General features: G+C 44.6%; 1 protein-coding gene across 1 annotated transcript in view; it reads right to left on the bottom strand.

Annotated features, from left to right (window-relative positions):
* SPAG6 (sperm associated antigen 6) overlaps positions 1-27,500 on the bottom strand; it is a 162,419-nt gene that overhangs the window by 16,274 nt on the left and 118,645 nt on the right. Inside the window, exon 9 of the mRNA XM_066584994.1 lies at positions 12,307-12,423. Coding sequence (XP_066441091.1) covers positions 12,307-12,423 — 117 coding nt within the window. The remainder of the gene's footprint in view (positions 1-12,306; positions 12,424-27,500) is intronic.

The following is a 27,500-nucleotide window of genomic DNA, read 5'->3' as shown; positions in this document are numbered from 1 at the left end:
CTCGTGAAAGTGTGTTCCGCCATCAGATGAACATTTGGCAAGCATATACAGTGCTCAATGGGGTCCTTCATATATCGTCAAATAAGTGATTTAATGACTTGGAACGCTGGGCGGAGAACATTAGGACACGGACCAAAGAATGTCTCTTACCGCACTTTTTAAAAGACAGGGAAAAAAAGTACGGCACATTTGGAGAGAGACCAAAACGCGGCAGACACTGGATCTTGTGCTAGGATGGGGAACAATATCCTGATGCCGCATTCCTCCTGTTCTAAGCAGAACATGTCAGTGTTTTCTGCTTTTTGCAAATAAATCATTGGATTTTTTTAACCCCTTATTGACCACCAATAAACCTTTTTACAGACCTCACTGAGGGGCTTAAAACCTGCACATATATCTGGTGTTGACTTGGATGACTACTAACAGCCAGGCTCCTGCTCTAACTGCCAGGAAAGGAGAAACCTTGGATCCTGACAGTTTAACCCTTTACATGGCACAATCCATAGCAACTGCGGCATGTAGGCGGATGACAGGGGAGGAGGCTTCCTCTGTCATCCAGCAGTACCCCACAGTGCGGTCGCAAAGGACCAATGGTCTGCTGACAAAGGCCTCCATGTCTGCCGTGTAACTCAGTCTATAAGATCCCAGCAGATAAGTAATGCAGTGTACTACCCAGCGATTGAACAATCACATCTTCATGTCCCTGTCCCCTTAGGGGACTAAAAAATAGTGTCAAAAAATGTTCAATAAAGTTTAATTTAAAGGAAAAAGATCCAGTTTAAAAAATACACATTTTTTTCCCCCTCAAAAAGCCTTTTTTAATGGATGAAATACCAAAAGGATGTAAAAAAAAGCAACATATAATAATAGGCATTACTGAGTTTCTAACGACCCAGAGAATGAACAGATCTTATTATTTATCTCGCATGGTGAACGCCATAAAAATAATTTTAAGCAGTAACACCAGAATTGTTATTTTTCGTTTGGCGTTATGATTCTTGCTGCCAAGAACACGATCTCACATATCTCCAGTGCCGAAAGACCACCTTCATATGGCTGTCTGAACTGAAACGTGTTGCCGAATAAAGCTGTTCTGCGCTCCGGGGTCTCCTGGCCAGCACACCAGTATTTCCCCATTTCTTATTCGAGGCTTTTCCTTATACACACTGAAGGCACTGCCATTTGGTTCCAGTAGGCTGCTGCTAATTTTGACCGGCGCTCCTTTTTTAACAGGTCCTCCTTTTGTGCTGCTGCTTGTATTGGATCCTTGCCATTCAGCACCATGAAGGGCTATGTTCTGTATTCTTCCATCATGGCCATGGGGCTCCGGTCACTACTCAATGCACGCCTTGCATCGGTCGTCGGACACTGCAAGCTGACTCTTGGTTGGCCAGTGTTGCACATGTAAGCAGTGCTGATCAATCGCAGCAGCATGTAATGTCTTGGACTACTGATACACCAGTGCTTGGTGTGTGTTGGGTGTTTCCAGAATTGCTGCAGCCCTCTTGGAAGTACGAAGAGAGTCCAGAGAAAGAGGTGGATCAGCAGCCGAACCAAGAAAAGGACGGCACCAGGTAACAGAACTCTCCCATCTGGTCCCTGCAAAAATCCTGCCTGCATATTGTTGCACAACGGGACTAAACTAAGCTCTGCCTGTGTGCTTTGGGTGATGCAAGAGGTACGTGTTTTCACCTAAAAGCCATTTTCTATTGGCAAATTAACCATTTTGCCATGTTTGAGATTTGCTTTTGACAACATTTGCGTCTACTTTTTCCATTGGTCTGTAACGTCCTGGAGCCTAAAGAGGGAAGAGTTGAAGTGCCATACCCAGCATATGGCAGAAACTAACGGTGTTGGATTGGCCCTATTGACTATAATGGGATCTTTCCAGCATTTTCCCAGACACAACAGCGCAGTATTTCCTATTTTGTCTGAGATTTTATGCTGGTCTGTGCTGGACTTGGCCTTAAAGGGAATGTTCACCTTTACAATTATTTTCTGTGCTCCGTTGCATCGAAAATTAAGAACAAAGTAAGTTTGCAAATCGTGCTAATTAAAAAGCTCCTATTTCTTTGTGTCTACAACTACTGTGATAGGCCTAAGTGTCTCCATGGTAACAGACTACAAACAAATCCAGTGTAGTCGGATCCTGCAGTCAAATTGCCTTCTCTTTGTTTCGTACTTCTTGCTCAGCTACCATCCGTGTTAACAGGGGGCTGTTCACATCATGTTTTCAATGTGCTTCAAGTGTATATGTTAAACGTACATGCGAAAAAGTATATAAATGTATGAAATTTTAAGCACATATTCCGTTTTTTGGGGTATTTAGTGTCCCTACAGGACTTAGACACAAATGTAAGACTATGCTGTTTGTTTTATATTAAAGGGATTTTCCAGTTGCAAATTATTGTTGGGCCTATCTGCAGGATAGACTAATAGTAAACCATTGAATGCCCATCGTACAGGACCTCCTAAACGTTATTTAAAAGTTTTATTTAAATGTTAATTTTGCCTCCCAAAATGATACAATAAAAGTGATGAAAAAAGCAGTATGTACCTCAACATGGTACCAATAAAAACAACAGCTCTTCACGCAAAAAAGAAGCCCCCATAGAGGTACGTCAATGGAAAATAACAAAGTTATGAGACCCAAAATGAAGCAATCCCCAAAAAAATTCCAAAAGTTTTTTTGTGTGCAAACGTGGGAAAACCTAAAAAAAGATATAGTTTTGGTAGTATCAAAATTGTACCAACATGCAGAAAAAAATCATCAAGTCATTTATGCTGCATGATTAATGCTATACAAATTACCCCCAAAACACAATAGCAGAATTGATGTTTTTTCCCCCTGCACTCCCCAAAAAATTGATAAAAATTATACAGTACATTATATGTACCCAAAAAATGGTACCAAAAAAAACCTACCGCATGAAGCAAACCCTCATATTACCATGGTGACAGAAAAATGAAAAAGTTAGGGCTGATGGAAATCTTAAAAAAAGATCATTGTGTCCCTTGGACCAACACAGACGTGTCACTGAGGGGGTTAACCAACTGGTCTATGTGTATGTTGGGCAATAGGTGTAAATAGTTTTTTTGGGTGGATAGCCAGAAGGTGGTGTGAACAGCCCCTAAGAGAGCGCCTGTGAAGGTGAAGGTTACATCTAAAGAATGTTATTAAACGGGTTTGTAGAACAAAAAATAAGCATAGAAAAGGAAAGTCTATCTTCTTGGGCTCTGCTACACGGCGCGCAACAAAGTGTCTGATAATGAGAAAGCTCTTTAAAACTGAAGCAATTTCAAGCTTTTTAAGTGGGCACTTTTGCAGCTAGAGAGTGAGCGGTGTAATTTGGAGGCAGTCATGTGACGGCGCAGCGGATAGCACCAAGTCGAACAGCCGCCCCTATCTACATATTGCAGAGGAGCCTAGATATGGCTTTATACCTAATGAAGGAAAGAATGCAGTAATGAGTGCTTCCAGAGTATTTCTGGCTGACTGAGAGGACCTCGAAATAACTTGTTTCCTTAACCCTTGAGCTGTTCGCAGCCCATTGTAGGGACGTTCAGCTCCGCACAAGGAGAGTCTGACTTCACACACTGCTGATTATTTACCTAATACCTCAATTAGATCTTTACGACCTTCGCAGGGCTTATCTCCCTATCTAGTGTCTGCATTTTACAACAATAAACCTGTTTGACTTTTATATACCTCATCCAATCGGGTGTCCCCTAGGGCTCAGTCACAGGGGTGTATGGGCGCTGTGTATCACAAGCGTATGTTTCACATGCGTTATACAAAGTCCCAAATGTCCATTTATTTACATTGGGTCATTCAGAAATTACGCAATGTACGTGTGAAAGAAAAATCCCAGCATGTCCTGTGTTGGTGTGTATTCCACATGTAGTACACCCATTATTGGCTATGGGGGGGGGGTTCAAATACACAGTAAATACACGTTACATGCGTGTTTAACTGTGCGACATATATCACTATGCTCTGCGGTTTCTTTTTATAGAGGTTGTCTGTTTCCATGGTAACAAGCAGTAAACAACCAGAGGGCAGAGGAATCAATATCTGCAATATCTGGAGAACGGAGCATTTGGAAGGTAAACCTCTTCCGGGTGAGTAAATTGTTTTGAATAGGATTCCTGAGATGGGAATACCCCTGTAAGCGCCAGGTAAGGGACATTTCATCACCAGGCTCTGCCATACTACTATGTGGGTAATGTAAACCTCTCAATAGACCCGACAATCCCGTGTTAGCAGGTTTTGCCCGAATGGTTTGTCATCACTTATTGGACAGGGAAGAGGGGTGGAATGAAAACTGAACACGTTGAATTTTCACCTGTTTAGTACTTTGTGCTCAGGGAAATTACTGGTGCCAGGGGTGTCCACACTAAATGAATTATGCCAGGAGGGGTATGAGGTCAGTTGCCCGTTCATATTTTTTAAAGGGGTTGTGCGGTGACTTTTGCCCATTCTGATACACTGCATAAGATAGAGATGAGCAATGTACTTGCCGTTACAATTCCCTGTCATTTCCCTCATCCTTCGTCTTCTGCTGATGTGCATAGCTCAGAACAGCATGTCATCGATGCATCATCCATGAAGGAAGGCCGGATTTTTGGCAGGTCTGTACTCAATCACAGAGGCATGCGCAGGAGTCCATGTCACTGCGCATGCACCAGTATAAGAGAGGCAGGGGGGAGTGACATCATCAGAACACGCATGGTGATTGGCAGGTGGATACAGAACTCTCAAGTAGCAATTCAAAGTTAATTTTACTAATAATGGAGCAGAATAGTCCTTAATAACGGGAATTGATTTTTTTTAAAGTAACCGGATAACCTCTTTAAGACTTCCCTTCATATTTGCATCAGAGTTTCTGTTCAGAGCCTCAATCGCAAATTTCTGCTAAAATCCACAATGAAGTGATGCTACCGGTATTGTATCCAGGAAAAGTGCATAATGCAGCCGAGTGAAACTCATTATGGTCAACGCGCTCCATCTGGCACCATGCAAGTCCCCATTATGTGCGCAGTCGGCACTTCCGGTTTTACTGTTTTATCATACTTACCATACTTCCAGGTAAAAAGATAAGCAAATGGAAAATGGAATAACGTCACCACAACACCAACTATTGTAAGAAGCAAACCTATAAGTCAATGCCCAACCTTTTTTTAATTCATAGGCATTGCAAAGTGACTACAGAGGTAAGCCAAAACGCAGTCAAAACCTTAAACAGATGTCTGCAGATCATTATCTTCTTCTTATGAAAAATACTCTAGTTTGGCTTACATCCCAAGAGATGCTATAAGGCATATTAAAAGGTCGGACATTGACTTGGGAGAGGGGTGTAAAACTCCTTTTCATCATGTGCCAAATCAGCATTATGGCCACCTTCAAAGGACAGTTTGTAATTGTAAGATTGGATATATTAAAAGGGGGGAAACGGAGAACAGATGAACCAGAACAAGATTCTAGTCCAGAGCAAAAATTGGGCACAAGTCCCCCAACGCAGACACTGGACTCTAAACTGCCAGGTAGTCAGAGAAAAAGAAAAAAAATATATAAAATTATGGGACTTAGCAGAACCTGGTGTAAGGTTCCCCAAAAAATCTTTAGAGCAGAGCCCTTACCCACTGCGCTAAGTAGTAGTATAGCACAACGTCCTCTCTGATCTGCAGGCTCACAGGATATGGACAGGCAGGCTGGAACAGACGGTCATCTGCGAGGACCAACTGGAATGTACAAGCCGCCTCATGGTCTGGGCCCCGGCAAGAACACTGTATTGCAGGATAGGCAGGCGGGAGAATCAAACAGGAGATGCACACCAAGGGGTCCGGGGGCTGCAGTAAGAGCCACAGTGCTTACTCCACATGCACCCAACATCACAGTGTAGGACCAAGATGGCAGCCGTGATTCCGTTACCCAGTGGCAGGCTGCAAAAGAGTCCATAGTGCACCAGAGGGGTCTTTCTAGCAAGGCTCAGGATAGCCAAATCTAGAAGAGGCTCTTCTCCATCCTGAACTCGTGGGCCCCATAAAATGACATAGCGGGCCAGATTCGGCCCATGGGCCTTGAGTTTGACACGTGTGAAAAACACCTCCAATGGTAGCTATTGGAAGGTAGGTACCCTTTAAATGAGCTTCTGATCTTTTAAGAGGTCTTTTAACACAACCAGAGATAAAAGACAAACTAAAGTCTTCTCCATAAGGAAACAATAACTATCTGCAGACGGCTATTTTGGGGTCCGACTCTGTTTTAGCTTACATCTGTATTCATGTTTCAAGGCCTATTATAGGGTAGCTACCTTCCAATAGGTGGCGCAGTTGTGCCATTATTCCATCTTTCATTTGCATATTTATTTCCCAAGGTACATTGCATGGCACATCAGTCTCCCTATGCCCTTGTGAGGCTCTCCACAAGGAGAAACAGTAATCTCCCATATATTCTACGCAGACAAGTACATCATCTCCCGTGTGGAGTGTAATTTCTAAATCTTACAGTTGTGATCTCCAGCACATCCTTATAGGTGGTGAGAAGAACAAAAGACATTGAAGGGCGTTAATTAAGGCATAATTGCAAATGTTTTTGGTCCCCTATTAGCCTTTGTGTAGTTAGCAAGTCAACTAAAAAGGGCCACAACTGTGCTGTGGGATTCCACCCCAAGCATGGCTGCATGTCTGTATCTAATAATGTAAAGCTCGCTGGGAGCCAGATTGGATGAAAGCGGCTTTTTAAATTCATGTTATATTTAGTACATTCTATGCAGCTGTGGTCTGCCGGTACCTAATGAGACAAAAAAGAGTCCTTTAATATCCCATCCTTCTTTATTAAAGAAATCATTTCATGGCCTGTAATGCCCTAAGGCGGCATTCCACTTGTGTGGAGTGTGCATGTGAGCGGACCTACAATTATTTCAAGTTCATAACTTTCAGAGCCTCATTAAAAAAGGGAAACCTAGCTGCGATCTCTGTGCTAAGGGAAGCATTAAATCTTCACAGTGTTTTCATTGTTGAGGGCCTTACCTGCAAATTGGACAAGAGACGCTCCCCTGCTTTTGCACATGCATTGATCGGAAGGTTTTTGACTACTGTGTTGTAGAGCAGAACTTTTTTGTGCTTTTTGTGCTTTTTTAACTAAGCTAAGCAAGCTAAGAACGAAGCTATGAATACAAGCCGGTCTTATATACATCGTATGGAAGCAAGACTGGTGCATCTCTACATGACTATGGGGGTGGCCATCTGGTCTTTGTTGCAGAGATGTGCTTTACAGCAGCCTCCTGGGCTGTAGACACAATGAACAGGAGGAAACCCATTGACATCTATGGCAGACTGTTCTAGACCTGCTTTGTAATCTTTGCAGAAGTCAGTATGTCAGACAAAAGGAGGAGGAGGAGGAGGTGAGCTGTGATATCGCCTATTGTGAATGGTGGGTCCTGTGTTATCAATATATAGGTGTCACCCCTCAGTGTAATCCTGCCTGTGATGATTAGATGACTGCTGAGAAGCTTTCTCTACAGAACACGAAGTGTTGGACTATTTTTAGTTTTAGTGGTGAATGTGCAGGGAAGGGAAAGAGGTGAGCTGTGACATCATCTATTGTGAATGGTGGATCCTGTGTTATCTATATAAAAATGTCACATTTCATTCCTGTCTATAATGAGATGACAGGAAAAGGAAGTGACTGACTATTATTAGATTTAGTGGTCAGTGTACAAGGAGGGGAAGAGGTGAGCTGTGATATCACCTATTCTGAATGGTGTATCCTGTATAATTTAAATATAAGTATCACCTTAGCAAAGGAAACTCAGGTACAGAGGCTTTTTGAAAGCTGAAAAAGCTTTATTAACATATTGCCCCGATGGGTGAAGGAGGCCATTAAAGGAGATGTCCCGCGCCGAAACGGGTTTTTTTTTTTTTAAACCCCCCCCCCCGTTCGGCGCGAGACAACCCCGATGCAGGGGTTAAAAAAACCACCCGCACAGCGCTTACCTGAATCCCGGCGGTCCGGTGACTTCAATACTTACCGCTGAAGATGGCCGCCGGGATCCTCTATCTTCGTGGACCGCAGCTCTTCTGTGCGGTCCACTGCCGATTCCAGCCTCCTGATTGGCTGGAATCGGCACGTGACGGGGCGGAGCTACACGGAGCCCCATAGAGAACAGCAGAAGACCCGGACTGCGCAAGCGCGGCTAATTTGGCCATCGGAGGCCAAAAATTAGTCGGCACCATGGAGACCAGGACGCTAGCAACGGAGCAGGTAAGTAAAAAACTTTTTATAACTTCTGTATGGCTCATAATTAATGCACAATGTATATTACAAAGTGCATTATTATGGCCATACAGAAGTGTATAACCCCACTTGCTGCCTCGGGACATCTCCTTTAACGAATCCTTTAAATTAACATCTTGGTACATAGATGGGGGGGACCTCGCGTGTGCAGCCACTACACAAAACTCCTGATGGGGCCATGCAGGGGGAGAGAGGCTCTAAAAAAACTAATTTTAAATCACTCATGAAGCCAACAAGTTTGCTGTTCAGTTTACATTTGTTATAGAGGTCTAGTTACCAGACCTTATACCTCCTTTCTTCTGTGTTTATGTGCTCCTCCTCCTCGACCTGTCCTTTGCCTCGTACATTACTCTGTGCTCCTCCTTCTAGACCTCTCAGATCCCTCTGCACTGTGACAGCCCTTCAGATATTTGTAGACGGCTCCAGTCAGAATTCAGTAACAGCTCCCAGAGGCTCATTTGCACGCAAATGAAGCTGATAAAGTACTAATAGACATTAGTGCCCATTAGTATTTTATGCTAAATGATCGCTCAAACTGTCATTCGCCTTATCTTTTGAACAAATTTGAGCGATCATCTTTGCGTGTAAATGGGGCTTTATCCACCTCTCCTCCTGTTACACCCCTGCCTCTCCTCTCTACCAATCCCTTCACTGGCTACCAAAAGAATCCTCCTCAGACAAGCCTACGACCTACACTAAAGGCCCTTATTCACGAGGCGACTGTCGGGCGGTACAGTGCCTGACAGCCATCCCAGCGATGATCGCTCCGTGAATGAAGGCAGAGTAGGCTAGAGGTCACTCAGGTCACCCGCCTCCATTCATAGTAAACAGGCAGTCGCTCATAGATGACATGCGTTTACAACTAACAATTATTGTGCAAACCGCTGAATCTAACGGTTGGCACGATAATTGTGCTGTGTAAAAGGGCTTTAACCCTTCTGTCCCCACAGATGAGCACCTTCTACCCTCACTTCCCGTCTCCTTCCCTCCGTATCAGTTTGTTAGTGATTTAGTAGCGGTTCATCGCTCCTGTCATTTTATATATGCAGTGTGGTTTATACATCGTGTTACGTAGTTAAATCCCTATCTTTTATTTGCGCAGCGCCCTGGAATTAACGGCGCTTTAAAATAAACAATATCATCACCCAAAGTTTTATATTTATGTAACCAGAAGCTCCTAAGATCGACTCTTTGACAAGGAAAGTGATATCTTCCAATCTGTTTAAAGCGTGCATCTCCACTCTCTGATCTGAAGGCTTACAGAAACGGCTCCATCTGCCCTACCGAATCTCGGACTGATAAACAAGGAGATTACCTAGGGCAGAGGTCCTCGCCTATTTTTAACTTGAGAGCCATAAAAAATGACAGGTGGTCTTGAGTCACATTAGTATTGCAGGAAACCTGTGACTGACTATTACATGCTACATCCATGAAGAACAAGGAAAAGAATCACAGAGGAAACTTCATTGTGCGGGCCCCAATTGTGGTTCTACAGCCCTGCCAAGGACCTGCTACATGATCCTGGCCTGGGAGCCAAGTGTCAATGATATGGTACTTAGCATGCTGTAAACTACCAGTCATATAGTTCTGACTCTGGTGCCAAGTTTTAGTAATGTCACCACATCTCTGGTATCACTGGTTTACAGAAGAATTTGTGGCTGCCAACAGCTGAGGAGCCATATTATGGGGGCCCAAGAGCCACTGGTTGTGGAACACTGACCAAGGGCAAATTAGAGGAAATTCCAGAAATCTCTCAAGTTACAATAAACTCAGGATACACAATATTTTCCCCATACAATGGTCCTTCCTCATTAAAGGGGTTGTCTCGCGCCGAAACGTTTTTGTTTTTTTTCCATAGGCCCCCCGTTCGGCGCAGGACAACCCCAATGGATGTGTTAAAAAAAACAAAAACATATTACTTACCCAAATCCCCGCTCTGCGACGTCTTCCTTCTTCCTACTTCTTCCTTCACCAAGATGGCCGCCGGGATCTTCACCCACGATGCACCGCGGGTCCTTTCCCATGGTGCACCATGGGCTCTGTGCGGTCCATTGCCGATTCCAGCCTCCTGATTGGCTGGAATCGGCACACGTGACAGGGCGGAGCTACGATGACCAGCTCTCCGGCACGAGCGGCCCCATTCACCAGGAAGAAGACCGCACAGCGCAAGCGCGTCTAAAAACGCCAGAAGACAGCGAAATTAGACGGATTCATGGCGACGGGGACGCTAGCAACGGAGCAGGTAAGTGAATAACTTCTGTATGGCTCATATTTAATGCACGATGTATATTACAAAGTGCATTAATATGGCCATACAGAAGTGTATAACCCCACTTGATTTCGTGAGACAACCCCTTTAATTGCATCTTGAAACCACTACATACAGTGTCATGGACAGACTAGATGATACACTATGCTGGAAAATCCAGTCGATCAACATGTTATTACTAAAGTGCAGGCACAGAATGGCTGTCTAGTAGCGCCCCTATACAGTACAGTGTGGTCGCCTAAGCCAGGTCGCCTTGTGTGGCCTCACGCATCCACTGGTCCTAACATCTCTTAACAGTCTGGTCAGATGTTTCTCTCTACTTGTGGTCTGTAGGGGGTCCTGAGCCCGGTCACCTTATGTGCCCTCACACATCCACTGGTCCCAACACCTCCTAACAGTCTGGTCAGATGCTTCTCCACTGGTGGTCTGTAGGGGGTGTCCTGAGCCCGGTCACCTTATGTGCCCTCACACATCCACTGGTCCCAACACCTCCTAACAGTCTGGTCAGTCGCTCCTCGCTACTGGTGGTCTGTAGGGGGTGTCCTAAGCCAGATCACCTGGTGTGCCCCCATCCACTGGTCCTAACACCTCCTAACAGTCTGGTCAGACGCTCCTCTCTACTGGTGGTCTGTCGGGGGGTCCTAAGCTAGGTCACCTTATGTGCCTCCATCCATTGGTCCCAACACCTCCTAACAGTCTGGTTAGAACGGCCGGTGGGGGATACAACCATCCAGCTCCTTACACCCCAATAATGCGCCCCTCTCAGACTCTGGTAACGGGGTAAAATCTCTTCTCTGCGTCGTAGAGACGTCTAGTGGCCAACAAGCTCTACAAGCGGAAGAAGAGGCCAGTACACACAAGAAGCCTCTGAGAGCGTTCTATTCTAGCGAACTATCTGTAATACCTCATGAGTTGTGTATCATATTTTTGAAATGTTTTATTTCTGATGTTCAAAATGTTTTCGTAAAACCAAAATAAAGAATTTATTAAAAACAAAATAATTATATTATTGCAAAAAAATTTAATTATTTGCATCAAAATCGGATTTTCTCACAACTATGTACCCAGTTTATATTACAGAAAAGTAAAAAAAAGAGTAAAGTGTGAAAGTCTAATAGAAGGAGTGAAATAATATTTATTAAAAAAGGAGGTCCAATCATAAAACTGTGCAGTCAATAGGAGTGTCGGCACTGCAAAGACAAAGTGAAACGAAAAGGAACTATGGGGTGACGACCATGACAACCTAAAATGCGCTATTGCTATATAGTAGATGATATAGTTAGATGATTTGGCATTAGTAGAGGTAGCATTTTATTACTAAAGATCTGAACCGAGGTGGTTGGTTGACGGTTCTGACGGATCCCTTTGGCAGAAGGTATATCAGTTTTCTACATGAAAACTAATCGGGAAGGGGGGGGGGGGGGAGCCTGTAATACCAAAGTTGGACTGACCTGTTTGTGTAATGACATAGTACTGACTGCCAACCTTCTGCCCCCTGAGTGGGACATTGAAGAAGAAGAATAACGCACCTTGGGGCATGTTGACACACTTTTGTGGTGCTAAAAGACACTACGGTAAGCCTTTGGCAGGGTCTTGCAGCATTCCTGGGAAATCTAATCCTTTAATGTACCCCCTGGATCACACGTTCTATGCGACGTCCCTGTAATGCTTGGCTGGAAGTGGAATCAATGAAGGAGCAACAATGCGTTTTAGAAACAAGTCCTAAGAGCAATCTTACCTTACTGAACTGGCCAACCACATGTTTCAGTATGTTGGGTGGAGCGTCGTGCAGCAGGGGCTCGAGTGCAGGCAGATGGGTGCATTTCTGCAGGATGTTTTTGAGGGCTTTCTTTGCCTGGTGAGTACAAACAAAATGAAAATTAGGAGGCATCTGGCTTAAACAATGACAAGGATTTGCAGTCATTCAAGGTCCTACATTCCACAAATTCAGAATGTCAGGTCATGCTTGTGCTTTGTGAGCTGCCTGCTGTTTATCAATCACGCTTAGAGGAAACGTGTGATTAGAAAGCGATCTGTAGAATAAATTAAGTTTTTATGTGTCAATATTTTTAAAGAATTTTTGGTGATTTTTTGTTTTTAAATTTTCAATGTCAATCTATATTAAAAAAAAAATCTTAAAATCCTGCAGTTCTCACACCGACCACTAAGGCTGCTTTTGCATGGAACGACTATCATTCCTTTGCTTTCACACAGAAGCAATAGTCGTTAAGTGTATGGAGCAGGGCGCTCCGGACATGTCATTTAGTTGTCCGCCTCCATTCACTGTGAACAGGCAGTGGTTCATTGATGAACGACCGCCTGTTTACACTGAGTATGAACTTGATCATTAGTCGCTTTGTTTCAGTGAGCAGAAGGCAGACCTCCGCCGATCTACTATTGATGGTCTATGCGAAGGATAGTGAGGAGATGAGGAAAAAATGGTGCCGATACCTTATGGTGAAATAAACTGCCAAAGATTATCATATGGAGGTGATTCCCATTGAGATTACCGCTCAGCTGAAGACAGGTGATAAAGAGAGTGATAAGGATGCCCAAACACAACTGGAGAACGGCACAACCATCCAATAGGTTGTAAAGGAAGAAGTCATGAGGGATTTATTCCTACTTTGCCAATTTAATTTAAAAGAACCAGTGATAAAACAACGTTTCGAGGTTCAAGCCCTCTTCATCACTACTGCAGCCGGTAGTGGCCAGCCACTGTATACGATCAGAAGGTGGCACAAGCCACTGACTGCAGCTTGACTAGAAATGTGGGCTCTGCCGTTCTCTAGTCAACTTTCGGCATCACTGTCCTGAGGATGGGCCGTCAATAGTTTACAACTGGACAACCCCTTAACTATGTAGCCGCAGTTGCAGTCCAGGAATACTGGGGGCTGCATGTAACTGAATGCACTCCCGCAAACTGCAGCTGTTGTCCAATAGTTAAAATTGGAAAGTCGAGCTACAAAAAGTCTCCATTTCGCCCCAGCCTAATAGTATTTCTGGTGCTTAGAAGACACTACCAAACCAAGCGGTAGGGAGAAGGCAAGGTGATGGCTTTTACGTCTGTCCTCCACCTACTTTAGGCATCAGCTGTTATTCTGCCTACACATACTCTGTACTTCATTTGGCTCCGTAATCCCTCAAGAATGTAACACCTCCGATCTGGGCACTGTGTGCCTGCCATGCCAGCTGATATTTTCCTGTATTCGTATATTTAACTCTTTCACATCAACAGAGAATAATTCTGGTCAGATGTAGAATCCTCTAGTTGTAAGGTCGGCCCCAGACGTATCTCAGTCATAGATGGACCTGCACCATCAGACATGGGGGAAGCGGGTGGGGGGGGCGAGTATACTGTTTGCTCAGACAACATTTTGGCCCTTCTATGATTTTTATGTTTATGTCTTGCATGTCTACATCGGGGTGCGCTCCGTTTTTTAATGTATTGAAAAAAAATTACAGGTCTCTCACTTTTTTTTTTACAAACGGATGCCACGTGGATGCGACGCGTTATTAACCCCTTAGCGACGGGCCTATTTTCAGTCTTAAGGAACAAGTGATTGCCGCAGCTGTATGAGGGCTTACACTCGTGGGACGGGTTTGATCTTTTAATGGCACCACTTCTGGGTAGATGATTATATGTATACATAATATTATATGTATAATTAATGTGTTGTAGAACTTTTATTTATTTGTTTATTTGGTGTAAGGGGAACAGGCATCACCACATTCTGAGACTCGGAACATTTTTATTGTTTTTTGTGGGAGGAGTTTTAATTATATTGGTACCATTTAGGGATGAAACGCTCTCATACATGTCATCAGCAAAACACTGTGATTTCAATTACGGCGTTTTGCCGTGATTTCACTTTTGTTTGCGTTTGACAGTGGGTTTTATCGCACCCCATCATTGTGATGGGTGGGGAGGGGCGCTGAGCATCGAAATAGAGTAGATAGTGCTCATTAATCACGGTGCTGGAAATCACCATCCAGCGCTGCGGTCGCGCTCATGTCTGTGAGGCACCATTGAACTCAATGGGAGTATTATACCGCGATGATCACAGTAAAAAGCGCAGGTGTGAGTGATCGTACATGTGACTTTTGAGTTGCCTTTTTCGCATTTCTTTTTTAGACGAAGACCGAAAAATGGCAATTCTTGCATTACTAAATTATTTTTATGTCGCACCCCATGTGAGATAAATAACAAAATATTTTAATTGTTTGGGCTGTTAACAGTAATATCTATTATGCATCACATTTTTTTCTTCAAAACATTTTTGCATTTTACCAATTTAAAATTGGCTTTTGTGGGGAAAATGTGCAACTCTATGGATCTTTTTTGACATAACTTTTTAGTCTCTCAAGGGCACTTAAAGATGCGATCATTCAATTGCTGGAATAGTACACTGCATTACTTATGTAGTGCATTCTACTATGCCTGTGACATCAACCAATAAGACTTTGCTGGAGGCAACTTTTTTTACCCACATGAAAAATTCATGTAGATCAAAGAAAAGAGTGCAATTTTTAACACCAAAATGCATTGAACATGCCTGAAAATAGCAGAAAACTCACTGGCAAGTGAGCTGAATGTAGGTTTGATTTTCACTAACCTGCATCGCACTTGCCCGAATGAATACAGCCTAAGATACTACATGCTGGTCTGATTGGCTAGTACTACTAACATGAGCACCACAGGCCAAAACAAGCAGCAACTAATGATGCACTATCACACCAAGTAGTCAGAGAAGCAGTGTGGCCATCTCAGTTTGTCTAGGATTGATGGATGGCTTTAAAGTCATGGCTCTCATCCACAAAGTTCTCCACAGCGTTACGCCGCCCTTTTTCTCCTCGCTCATCTCTGTCTACCATCCTACCTGTGTTTTCTGTTCTACTAATGATCTCCTACGAATGTCCACCATAAACGGAACCTCCTACTCCCATCTCCAATACTTTTTCTGAGCTGCACCAGTTCTCTGGAATGTGCTACCGCGGAAAATCAGGTTAATCCCCAACACGCACGGTGTGCATCAGGTAGTCAAAGAAGCGTTGCGGCCATCTGAGTTTGTCCAGTACCAGAGGGTTGCTTTAATGGGAATGGGAGTGGTGCACCAGGCAATCACCAATTAATACCTACCCTATAATGACCACTGGAAAGCAGTTCATGTCCAGATATCTGTAACTTGATGTCATGCTTTGCTCCAAGTGACATTAAAGAAGCAAATGTAATAATTTCATAGCTACAAAAGATCCTTTAAAATGTTTGTATTAAAAATGTTAGATATCCACTTTCAAATGCTTTCTTAATCATGGTAAATAAATCCCAGCTGCTTATTTGGTAGAAGCCGGGGAGTCGCCTGCCAAGAGGAGGGAAGGAGGGGGCACAGCAGGGTTTATTTAAAAAGGATCTTACAGCAAACTTTCCTCAAGCCAAACGGGACAGACTCTGGACATACATTACAGTCTCAGGCACTTCAACCTTTTTTAGACGAGGTTTGTGAGTTTACAGGAAATCATATGTAATATTTACATTTTTCTTTAGAATCTTACAGAATTTCAGGCTGAGTTCAGAATTTATTTTTCATTAGTGTAAAGTCAAGAAAGAATTTCAAAAGTTCTAACAGTGGATGTTTGTAGTAAGGACCCAGCCGCCATCGCACCAAGAACCTCATGATCGCACATCTTCCTAGGACTGTCTTCGATCAAAGACCATGCATGCGGTTGTTGTGCTTTTGACATTGCATGCCTTGCCATTAAGTGAGGGAAAGGAAACGGGAAGAGCAACCTCGAGGTAGAGACAGACTTGGAGTATGAAGTACCGAGAAGGTCAATAGAGAATAGCTGCTGCCAGCCCAGTGTGCTGGCCGACCAAAGGTCATATTAGCTCTGTAGATTGGAGTGGAAGATGTCTGGAAGAGCTGGTGACTCTGACGCAATGAGGACTGATGGTGTAGATGTTCTCTAATAAAAATTATATTAATTCAAAACTAGCAAGTGTAAAGTGTTTCAAGGTGCACAGACCTCTTCCTCAGACAGTTGGATTACACATGGTAGGTGCATAAAAACGCCTCAGAGTCTAGGTAGAGCAAATAAGTAGACCATTAGTAGCCAGTAGTTTTGCTTGGGCAGTCTAGGCCAGAGGAATGGCAGGAGCGCGATTCCTGCTACCTTTTCCATCACCTCTAGGCTGCCAAGCAAAACCGCTGCCAATCAATGGTCTACTCCAGTGATGGCGAACCTTTCAGAGACCGAGTGCCCAAACTGCAACCCAAAACCAACTTATGTATCGCAAAGTGCCAACATGTCAGGGGGCGGGGCTTATCACGACATGATTTTACCCCCGTCATTCTAAAAAGGACAGGGCTGCTTAAAAATAGACCGGGTGCAGATTCTGACTGCTTTTTGGATGTGGAAAATTCTGCAGCATTTCTGCATCCAAAATCTGCACCCTGTCTATTTTGAAACAGCCCTGCCAGTTTCTGCCGCATGTAAACATACCCCAGTGGTAACAGTAGCCCTCCTAGCGATAATAGTGACCCCCCCCCCCCAGTGGTAATAGTGACATACCCCAGCGGTCCCCCAGCAGTAATAATGCCCGCTTCCCCCCCAGCGGTTCCCACAGCAGTCATATTAACCCCCCAGTGGTCCACCAGCAGTCACAATGCCACCCCCAGCTGTCTGCCAGCAATAATGCCCCCCTCCCCTCAAGCGGTTCCCCCAGAAATGATAATGCGCCCCCCTCAGCGGTCCCCTCAGCAGTCATAATGCCTTCCCCCCCAGCGGTTCCCCCAGCAGTACTAATGCCTCACCCCCCAACAGTTCCCCCAGCAGTCCTAAAGTCTTCCCCCCCCCCCAGCGATTTTCCCAGCAGTCAGAATGCCCCCCTCCCCCCCCCCAGCGATTTTCCCAGCTGTCAGAATGACCACCCCCTCCCCCACATACGTACCCCTCCTCCTCGCGGGAGCGCCGCTCCTCTCCTGCCTGATCCCAGGTGCTCACTGAAGGCAGTGTGCTGCTGTTGGATGCCTTCTCCCCCTGCTCTTGCGGAACCAAAGTAGGAGACGTCGGGGGACGGGGGAGAAGGATCCTAGCTGCACACTGACTCACAGTGTGCGCCGGGATCAGCACAGAAAGCAGCGCTGAGTGAATGTCAGCAGGGGAGCCGCGGCCCCTGCAGGCATTCACTAAGGTTGTGAGTGGCCGATGGCGGCGCGTGCCAGCAGGGAGGGCTCTGCGTGCCGCCTCTGGCACGCGTGCCATAGGTTCGCCACCACTGGTCTACTCATTTGAGCTACCTGAACCCTGTTTTTTTTAATGCACCTACTATGTGTAATATAGCTGTATGATAAAGGGGTCTGTGCACCTCAAAACACGTTACAATTTCTGGTTTTGAATAAAAGCAAATTTTTATTCAAGAGTATCTACACATCAATCTTTATTGCATCAAAGTAACTATCCACAAACTGGTCGCGCCAGAGCCTTAGCTCTTCCAGACCTCTTCCATTGCTTTAAAGAGCTTGTGGCAACCTGAACACTGTTCTCCTATGATAAGTGTCTGGTGGGTGAATGAATGAATGAACAAATGAATGAATGTAGCTTTGTCAAGCAAGTACGCTGATGCTCAATTCACTTTAATGGGTCTGCCAGAGTGCGGGGAGGGTACCGTATCTCCTTATGGAGAGCACCACAAGGGTGTAGAAAGTCTTATAGGCCATGCAATGCTTCCTGGGGAAAAGCTGGATGGATTCAAGACTCAATGAATGATCGTACTCAGAGTGGTCATAAATGGCTTCACATCTAACATAGTAGGCAAGTCTAAAAAAAAAAAAAGACAAATGTCCATCCAGTCCAGCCTATCTCACTGCCCCTTGTTGATCCAGAGCAAGGGAAATAAAAAAAACCAACTGGATCAACGGGAAGAATGTGTCAAGTGGGGTAACACAAGGCTCTGTCCTAGGCCCAGTGGTGTTCAACATTTTCATAAATAATCTAGATGAGGAAATTCAGGGAAACTGATCAAATTTGCCAATGACACAAAGCTAGGAGGGAAAGTTAACATTAGGGAAGAGAGAAGATTCAAAAAGATCTAGAAAAGCTTGAACAGAATGGTATTTAACAAGGAGAAATGCAAAGTCCTACATCTGGGCAAGAAAAATGAAAAAGCACATACAGAATGGCAGGAATTGAGCTAAGCAGCAGCACATGTGAAAAAGACTTGGCTATACTAATAGATCATAGACCGAACATGAGTCAACAATGTGATGCAACATCAAAAAGGGCAAACACAATTCTGGGATGTATTAAGAGAAGCATAGAGTTTAGATCACGTGAGGTCATTATCCCCCCCTACACTTCCTTAGTCAGACCTCATCTGGAATACTGGGTCCAGTTCTGGGCACTGCACTCTAAAAAAGACATAGATAAACTGGAGCAAGTTCAGAGAAGAGTTACCAAGATGGTGAGCGGTCTGCAAATCATGTCCTAAAAGGAACGGTGAAAGGATCTAGGAATGTTGCAGAAAAGAAAGCTGCAAGGAGACAATAGCGGTCTACAAATATTTGAAGGGCTGTCACAGTGCAGAGGGATCAGCCCTATTCGCATCTGTACATGGAAAGACTAGAAGCAATTGGATAGAACTGAAAGGGAGGAGACACAAATTAGATATTAGACAGTGAGGATGATCAATGAGTGGAACAGATTGCCATGAGAGGTGGTGAGTTCTCCTTCAATGGAAGTCTTCAAGCAGAAGCTGTCTGGGATGACTTAGTGATCCTGCATTGAGCAAGGGGTTGGACCTGATGACCTTGAAGGTCCCTTCCAACTCTACCATTCTAGGATTCTATCTCTACAGGGTTGTGGAATATGTTTGCGTGATATAAGCAGCAGGACATAATTAATAGTGAGCTAAGCTGACTGCACTAATAGTGAATGGTAGCGCTTGCTGCTAGCCTGTAGACGCTTGCAATGTATCCATTTCCCACATGGCTCCGCTGACACAACTATACATGATCTAGAACAGGCTGGATAGAGACAACTGCTCTAAAGTTTGACAAATAAAGTGGTTGTTTTAATGAAGTGGGCATGTATCCACTGGGAACACAGCGGAGACCACCAAACATCACTAGCGATGTGTAAAGCGGAATGAAATCCAGGTGTCTGCTTGGGGGAGGTACATTCTGGACAGACATATGTTCAAAGGGCTAAGTGAGAGACAGTGAGGGCCGACAATGACAAAACCACATGTATAGCACTAAACTGCAGGAGGAAGACGATGAACACTAGATGGATGGGCAGCAGTCTGCATAGCGAGCACTACACATTATAAAGAGCATGAGCTGCAGAAACATTCCAGTAAATACGCAGCTTTTTCATCCATTCCTGTCAAATTATGTTCATTTTTATTAACCCCTTAAGGACACGGCTTTTTCTTCCATTTTTGTTTTTTTCGTCTCCAATTTTTTAAAAAAATCATAATTCCTTTATTTTTCCGTCAATTTAGCCGTCTGAGGGGGTCTTTTTTTGAGTCGTATTTTTCCATGGTCCTAGTTAATGTATTATATAATATACTGAAAAACAAGGTTAAAATTTCTACGTGGAGGGAAATGGAAAAAATGCAATTCCGCCATCTTTTCGGGGGTCTTGTTTTTACAGTGAACATGTAGTGGCAAAAATTATGAGAACTTTATTTTGTGGATCAGTGCAATTACGACGATTCCAAATATATATATAATTTATTTATTTTAACTGTAGTGCTATTAAAAAATAAAACATCCTTGAAAAACATTTTCTGCTGCCATCTTCTGACGGCCATATTTTTTAAAAGGTTTCCATCGATATATTTGTGTTAGCACTCATTTTCAGCAGGACGTTCTGTAGTTTCTGTTGCTAGCAGTTTAATAGCTTTTCATTACGTTTTTTCTTTCTTTTTTTTTTTAAAAAAAAGCTCAATTCTGACGTTTTGTGTTTTGTGACGATGTTCGCGGTACAGGATAAATAATGCGTTACTTTTAATGTGTTTTTTTCTAATCTATAATTTATTGAACTTGTTTCCATTAGAGCCCTAGGCCCCGGCACACGAGCAGAAATTCTGTGGCGGGATTTCCCGCAGAATTTCCGCCCCTGTACTCCTGCATAGGATTGCATTGCAAAACGCAATTCTATGCAGACGGCCGCGTTTTGTCCGAACGAAAATACATGTGGAAAACGAATTGCGGAAAGTTTTATTTCTGCGCAGGTCTCGCAGAGGCCCACACAGAAATGTCGCTCCCGGCGCCCCGGCTCTGCGCATGCGCAGTCTGACCGGCAGCCGGCACATCAAGGTGCCAGAGCCGCGGGAGAGGTGAGCGCCACACTGGTCCTTGCAAGGGCTCAGGTTGGGTCCCACTGCGAGAATTCTTGCAGCAGGATCCGACCCGGCCGTCTGCAGGCAGCCTTATAAATACTCCACATAGATTGTTCTTGCAGACATGGCACCATGATATTTTTGCTGTACTTCCTTTAGACCAGAGCTTCCCAAACTCCTGTCCTCACGACCCCCCAACAGGTCATGTTTTTAGGATCTCCAATCTATTACACAGGTGATGTAATTATTGTTGGATCCTCAGATATTGCCACAGGCTTTCTTTCTTTAGGATATCCTCAAATCATGACCTGTTGGGTTGTCATAAGGATTGGAGTTTGGGAAACACTGATTTAGACCCTCGAGAGCAGATTTTAGGCAGAGGGTGCCATCCTGATTTCCTTCTGGACAACTCATCCAAAAATCATAGACAATTAACATTATTAACTAACTCATTGGAAAACCATAACGAGTGGTAGAGAGTAGAAGTAATACAAGTGCAGGGCTCCAAATAGTGATATGAAGACATCGGTAGTATCTACTGTAAATGCTGATTAGAATCCCAGTAATCTGCACAATCTCCTGCAAATTCAAAAAAATATCACAGATTCCTCAACCTTATTTTCACGAACAGCTGAAAGAAGTCTCTATTCTTACGGACTCTCCAGAAATTTACAGACAGGTGGCAACGCCGATCTAGGGCATCGCGGCAAGAAGCATTGGTGTGTTGGAAACTGCTAAAGCCCTTCACGGCCACACCTAAAGTATCAGGTTGAGCAGATTACATACGTGTCGCATGGTGTTGGGCATCTGTCGCACATACTACCGAGTGTATACCGACACTTTGAGTGTGCAGCTTTTGGGATATAGGGCTGTGAACATGTAAAGAATATATTCGATAGTTCTCTATTACTATCACATTCCTTGTATATTATCCTCTGATGGGACTCCTGTGATAGGGATGAAACGCATAGGAACTAAATAGGAAATTAATTGGTCATTGTATTGTGAAAGGCAGGTTCTAGACAGGGTCGTCCTTATCAGGACGGAGTCTGTGTGTTAGGCTATTAGGTCTTTAACATGTGTTGTAGCAGGGACAGTGAAGAGTCCTTTTATGCCTGCATGGATGAATGAGACCTGCTGTGTTTTGGGGATATTCTGTACTGTACATCTAGAATGGTGAGATAGTTCCAATTTTCAGGTGTACATACATCTGAAAAATCCAGCCCCTAGAAGAAGTTGTCTTTTTGCTGCAAACCTCGGGATGCAGTTTCATCTCAGACAGATATGCAAATGCATAGCGTTGTGGCATGATTAGTTGAATTGTTTTGTCACCTGTGGCCCTAAAAATGGTACAACCCATGGCCTATAAAAAGGCTCTCAACAGCTCCTTGTGTGTAGTGCCCTCTTCTTCTGCTTGTATAAAGGTGGTTGACCACTAGACGCCTCTACGACGCAGAGAAGAGATTTCATTCCGTTACCAGAGTCTGAGAGGGGCGCATTATTGGGATGTGAGAAGCTGGATGGTCGTATCGGTAAATTGTCCCCCACCGGGCTGTTCTGACCAAATTGTTAGGAGGTGTTGGGACCAGTGTGAGGGCACACAAGGTGACCTGGCTCAGGATGCCCCTGACAGACCACCAGTAGAGAGGATAGTCTGATTGTCTGACAAGCACGAGCAGCTCCAACTGTTTCGCTGTCCACCATCCAGAGACAGGGGGCGCCATTGTTACACCTCTGTGTTTGTCGGAACGATTTCCAGGTGCTTGGCTGAGGACATTTAGTCTCACGGCGCCCACTACATGTAATACCTTGACACCCACCTTCGCCTCTATTTGTAGTGGTATCATGAACAATGATACCAGTATCATCGTTCATGATACCACTACAAATAGAGGAGATGGTGGGTACTACGGAGTGGAGCCGGGTTGTCTTCAGCAACTAATCCAGGTTTAGTTTGGGCGCTGACGATGGCTGTCTTCATGTCTGGAGACCTCGGGGTGAGCCCTCTAATCCTGCCCTTGCTGTGGATCGGCACACTGCCCCCTGCTGGTCTGATGGTCTGGGGGGCCATCACATACAACAGTCGGTCCCCCCTAGTAGTGGTACGAGGCACAATGACAGCTCAGCGATATGTTCAGGACGTGCTGCAGCCACATGTGTTCCTCTCATGGCGGCTTCCAAGAGGCATTTTCCGGCAGGATACACCCAGTTGGTGTACATGTGTCATTCATTTGCCAGGTTTTGCGCTCCTGTAATTAGGGCTTATTCGCATGTTATTGCCATGGTGCATTGTCTTTTTTGACATATGATCTCTATGTGTGAATAAACGCCTTCCCAGCTTTTTCAGAAACAAATTACCCAACAAAACAGGTAAAAGATTTTTACAATCACAAGAGGCCAAATTAATTACTTCTTTACATATTCCTTTTTTTTTTATTTTGGAGTTGGATGTTGGGGGGGGTTGGTCTTTAAAAGTAAAAAATTATTGACGACCTATCCTCGGTAAAGGTCATCAATAGTTGATCAGCTGGAATCTGCTGCTCGGGATCCCAGCCGATCAGCCGAATGAGCGTCCGCTGGTAGCGCCGCAATTAACAGGGCTCGGAGCAGAAGCTAATGCTCCGACCCCTGTGTAGTGGCCGGCACTTGTAATTGCAGGTGCAGCTTCCTTTGATTTCAATAAAGCCCCAACCTGCAGTTACAGGCGCCGGCCATTACATAGGGGTCAGGGAAGCAGCTTCCACTCCGACTCCTGCGTATTGTGGCTCTACCAAGAGACGCCCAATCAGCTGATCACCTAGGATCCCGAGTCGCAGATCGCAGTCGATCAACTATTGATGTTCTATCTTGAGAAAAAAGGTCTTCAAGGGTATTTTGGATTGAAAACCCCTTTAATGCACTATAAATAAAAAGGTCTGTGCTTTCTCTCATCGTAATATTTGGCTGAAATTGGATTATACTGCAAAAAATATTAACCTAATCAGAATATGTGCATTGTGAACATGTGTCTCATAAAAAGCACCGCACAAAGTACATACAGACGGAGTGCAATATAGATGACGGGCCTCAATAACATGAATGAAGTATGGATGCCAGAAGATTAACGGACATCACATTGTTTTGCATCGATAATATTGCATACTTACGTGCTGAAAAATAAAAGGCAGAGCCGTATGTGTGTATATATATATCCCTCGCCGGCTGGAAGGTTTAGATCTTGGGACAAAGGAATTGTTGCCAGCAGAAAAGCACTTACAGATAAGAGACTTTGTGCTACTCTGCTGAGCTAACCCCGACCCGCCCCACACGGCTCGCCCTCACAAGGGCTTACAAAGGAGACTCTTACTGGGGGGGGGTTAAACCCCCTACTGAGTGTCAATTTAAAACAAAAATGCAATTTTTAGAGAAATGGTGAAATTGTATAAGACAAGAAAAACATAACTGCTTTCTTTCAGAGTTTGGTATTGCAGTGTTTTAAGCAACTCTGCGGGGGTAATGTTTTTACTTGTGGAGAGCAAGATGAGGGTGTAGTGAATCTTAGAGGCCATGCAATGCTCTCTGGGAAGAGGCTATGCAAATGAGTGATGGAATAATCCTACACAGCACCACCTATTGGAAGCTATGCTACAAGTCAGTATCCCACCTCTTAACAGGCCTTTAAACATGACCAGGGATGTGATCCCAGCCAGAACACCCATGCACTGTGCATACAGATGTTGCAGGGTTCTGGTTGGCTGGGTGGGGGGCCACTGACATGTTGCAAGTGAATAGGGTTGAGCTGAAGTTTGGCGCACAAGATTGCCGCTGTTTCTGGAAGAAAGCAGCCATGTCTTCCTAATCTCAAGCATTGCCTTCAGCACAGTGGAGAATGTTATTTTGTCAATATTTTATAAAACGATCCCAAATCTGTATTTCTTTGGGACCCCAGGGGTGCCTTCACATAGCAAGTATTTGCAGCTGATGCCTCGAAAATGCACAGAGGCCAAATCCATAATTAGATGGTGCAGATTGTTGCTGCAGATTTGCTGCAACTTTCAACATTGCCTTTTCAAAGGTTGAGATCTGCAGCATTGGTGCGGATTTTGACTCCAGCTGATTTAAGCCGGTACAATAAGGCGCTCTTTTCACGTCTAAATACTGCGCCATCACTGCCAGCACCAAGACCAGAACACATGCCTTCACCTGGCAACGGCTACGGAGTGCCACCATCTTTGCCCTGGTGACATCACCTGATCAGCAGCGGTGCTTAGTAGCAATGATGCAGATTTTTATGTGGTTTTTGATGCAGAAATGCTGCGCATGTAAACGCGGATTTTCTGCTGCAAAGATTTGCAGCATTTCTGCTCTGTGTGAACGTACTATTACAGTCTGAAGGGTATTTCCTTATTTCTTCCCTCTGAGAGAAGCGGCACAAAACGTATCTAGCAAAGTGCAAAACCGCGGACGGAATTTTGAAAACCTGTGCAGAAAAAGTGAACATGCTGTGGACTTACAAATCTACAGCAAGGCTCATTACTCTGCAGCCTCTTCGGTGTATAGGGGTGGATCCGCAGTATACGCCACTTATAACATATGTGCCATTTACTGTGGAATCAATTCAGATTCCGGTGAGATCCGTGGCGACCGCGCCGAGCACTGAACTCTCCATACACATTAACACACACATACATTAGAACATCATGGATGGTGGCTGCGGGACACGAAATCTCATCTAAAGTGAATCCTTATAATGGTCTTACCACCAAAAGATATTTATACCCTAAACACAGGATAGGAGCTAAATGCCCGATCGCTGGGTGGGATGATCCCCAGCAATCCCGAGAACTGTCCCCCGTGAATGGAGTGGTGGTCTGCATACTTGACCATGGATCTGTTCACATTTATGGGATGGAGGGAGACTGTAAAGTGCACCAATCTTTGCCTATCCCATAGAAGAGAATGGAGCGGCCCGCTCCACTCAGAGGCAGTTGGGGTCGTAGTTCTTGGGATTGCTGGGACTCCCAGCGAACAGACATTTATCCACTATGCACAAGATAGGGGATAAAGGTCTTCGGCGGTAAAACCCTTCTAGACTACTTTCACATCTAGCGGAATCTGGTGCTGAGCTCCACCAAAATCCACAGCCTATTTTAACATTGAAGATTTTGGTGTGGATGAATCAAAATCCACAGCAAATGTTTTTTAATGTGGATCCACAGCTGATTTCACCTTCAGTCGGAGTCTGCTGCCGCACCAGTGCTGTTGAATTTGACAGTTTTTGGTGAAGATTTTCCATTGCGGAAAGGGTTTTCCAAGATCCCCATAAATTTAAAGAGAACCAGAAGTCCACTGCACTGCTGTTGTAACACCGCCAATCTGCAGATTCCTGTAAGTTTTTGTTTTTCAGCGCTGCAGCAATGGCTGACTACCCACATGATTGCCGAGGCCAGTGACTGCAGCAAACATACAGCCTGCTACTTCCGCACCCCCAGAAGCAAGGACCAACCGGGAGCGCTGATGTGACGAGGAATAAACCGCTGAGTGATGCGTCTTTTGTTATTCTATCATGATCCCTAGTATTTGTTACATTTGGGGGGGGGGGGGATCTCATAAATCCCCTTTAAGATAAGCAATATTCAAAGCAACTGGCAGCTGCTTATCCCCCTCCATGTAGATAACGCACTTGTTTACCCGAGACAAACTGCAGAATCAGGAAGATAACAGTTGGTCAAGTCACAAGTTCGTAGAAATCTATCTTATACCTGTTGTAAGATGTAGATTACGGATGGTTTGGACAACAGCTCACTTATACCTGCAGGCCCATTTAGACACAATGATTATCGCTCAAAATTCGTCTTTTGAGCGATAATCGTTGCGCCTAAACACACGGCCATCGTGCACTGTCCGTTCATCACTCATTCCCAGCCAGTGAAGAATAAGCGATGAGCCTTATCAGCGCCACCCGATGATATCTCAGTGGGCAATGCTGATAGCATTCTTTCAGCTGGTATCCCGCTGGCACTTCTCAGCGGGACACCAGCTGAAAGTGCCAAGAACAATGCAGCTGTTTGCATATTCAAAACAGCTGCATTGTTCTCTGAGCTATCACGGTGGTAAGGGGTTTACCCGGACCGAAACACTAAAGAGGCTTTCCAGTTGTAAACTATTGATGGCCTATCCTTAAGATAGGCCGTCAATAGTAGAAGAATAGGGGTTCACCCCCCGGATCCTCACTGACAACTGTTTGCTGGCCGCTGCACTCAATACACTGAGCTGATTTCTGCAGAAAGCTGACAGCTGCTTTCTCACTGCAGTGGCCAGGCTTGGTATTGCAGGCAATTCATGTCAATGGGAACTATGCCTGTAACAGCAAGTCCGGCCACTGCAGTGAGAAAGCAGCTGTCTGCTTCCTGCAGAAATCAACTTGGTGTACTGTGTGTTCCGGGCCGGAAAACAGCTGATTGACAGGGGTCCCTGGCAGCAGACTCCCACTGCTCTACTATGGGCAGATAGACCATCGGTAGTTCACAACTGGACAACCCCTTTACAGGGATTGTGCAAGGTCTGAAAAACATGGCCGCTTTCCACCAGTGTCTCACCTCCCAATG

This window comes from Eleutherodactylus coqui, chromosome 12, assembly GCF_035609145.1.
Source record: "Eleutherodactylus coqui strain aEleCoq1 chromosome 12, aEleCoq1.hap1, whole genome shotgun sequence".
Classification (NCBI taxonomy): domain Eukaryota; kingdom Metazoa; phylum Chordata; class Amphibia; order Anura; family Eleutherodactylidae; genus Eleutherodactylus; species Eleutherodactylus coqui.
The sequence above is the reverse complement of the archived record's forward strand: the minus strand, read 5'-3'. Positions and strand labels throughout refer to the sequence as shown.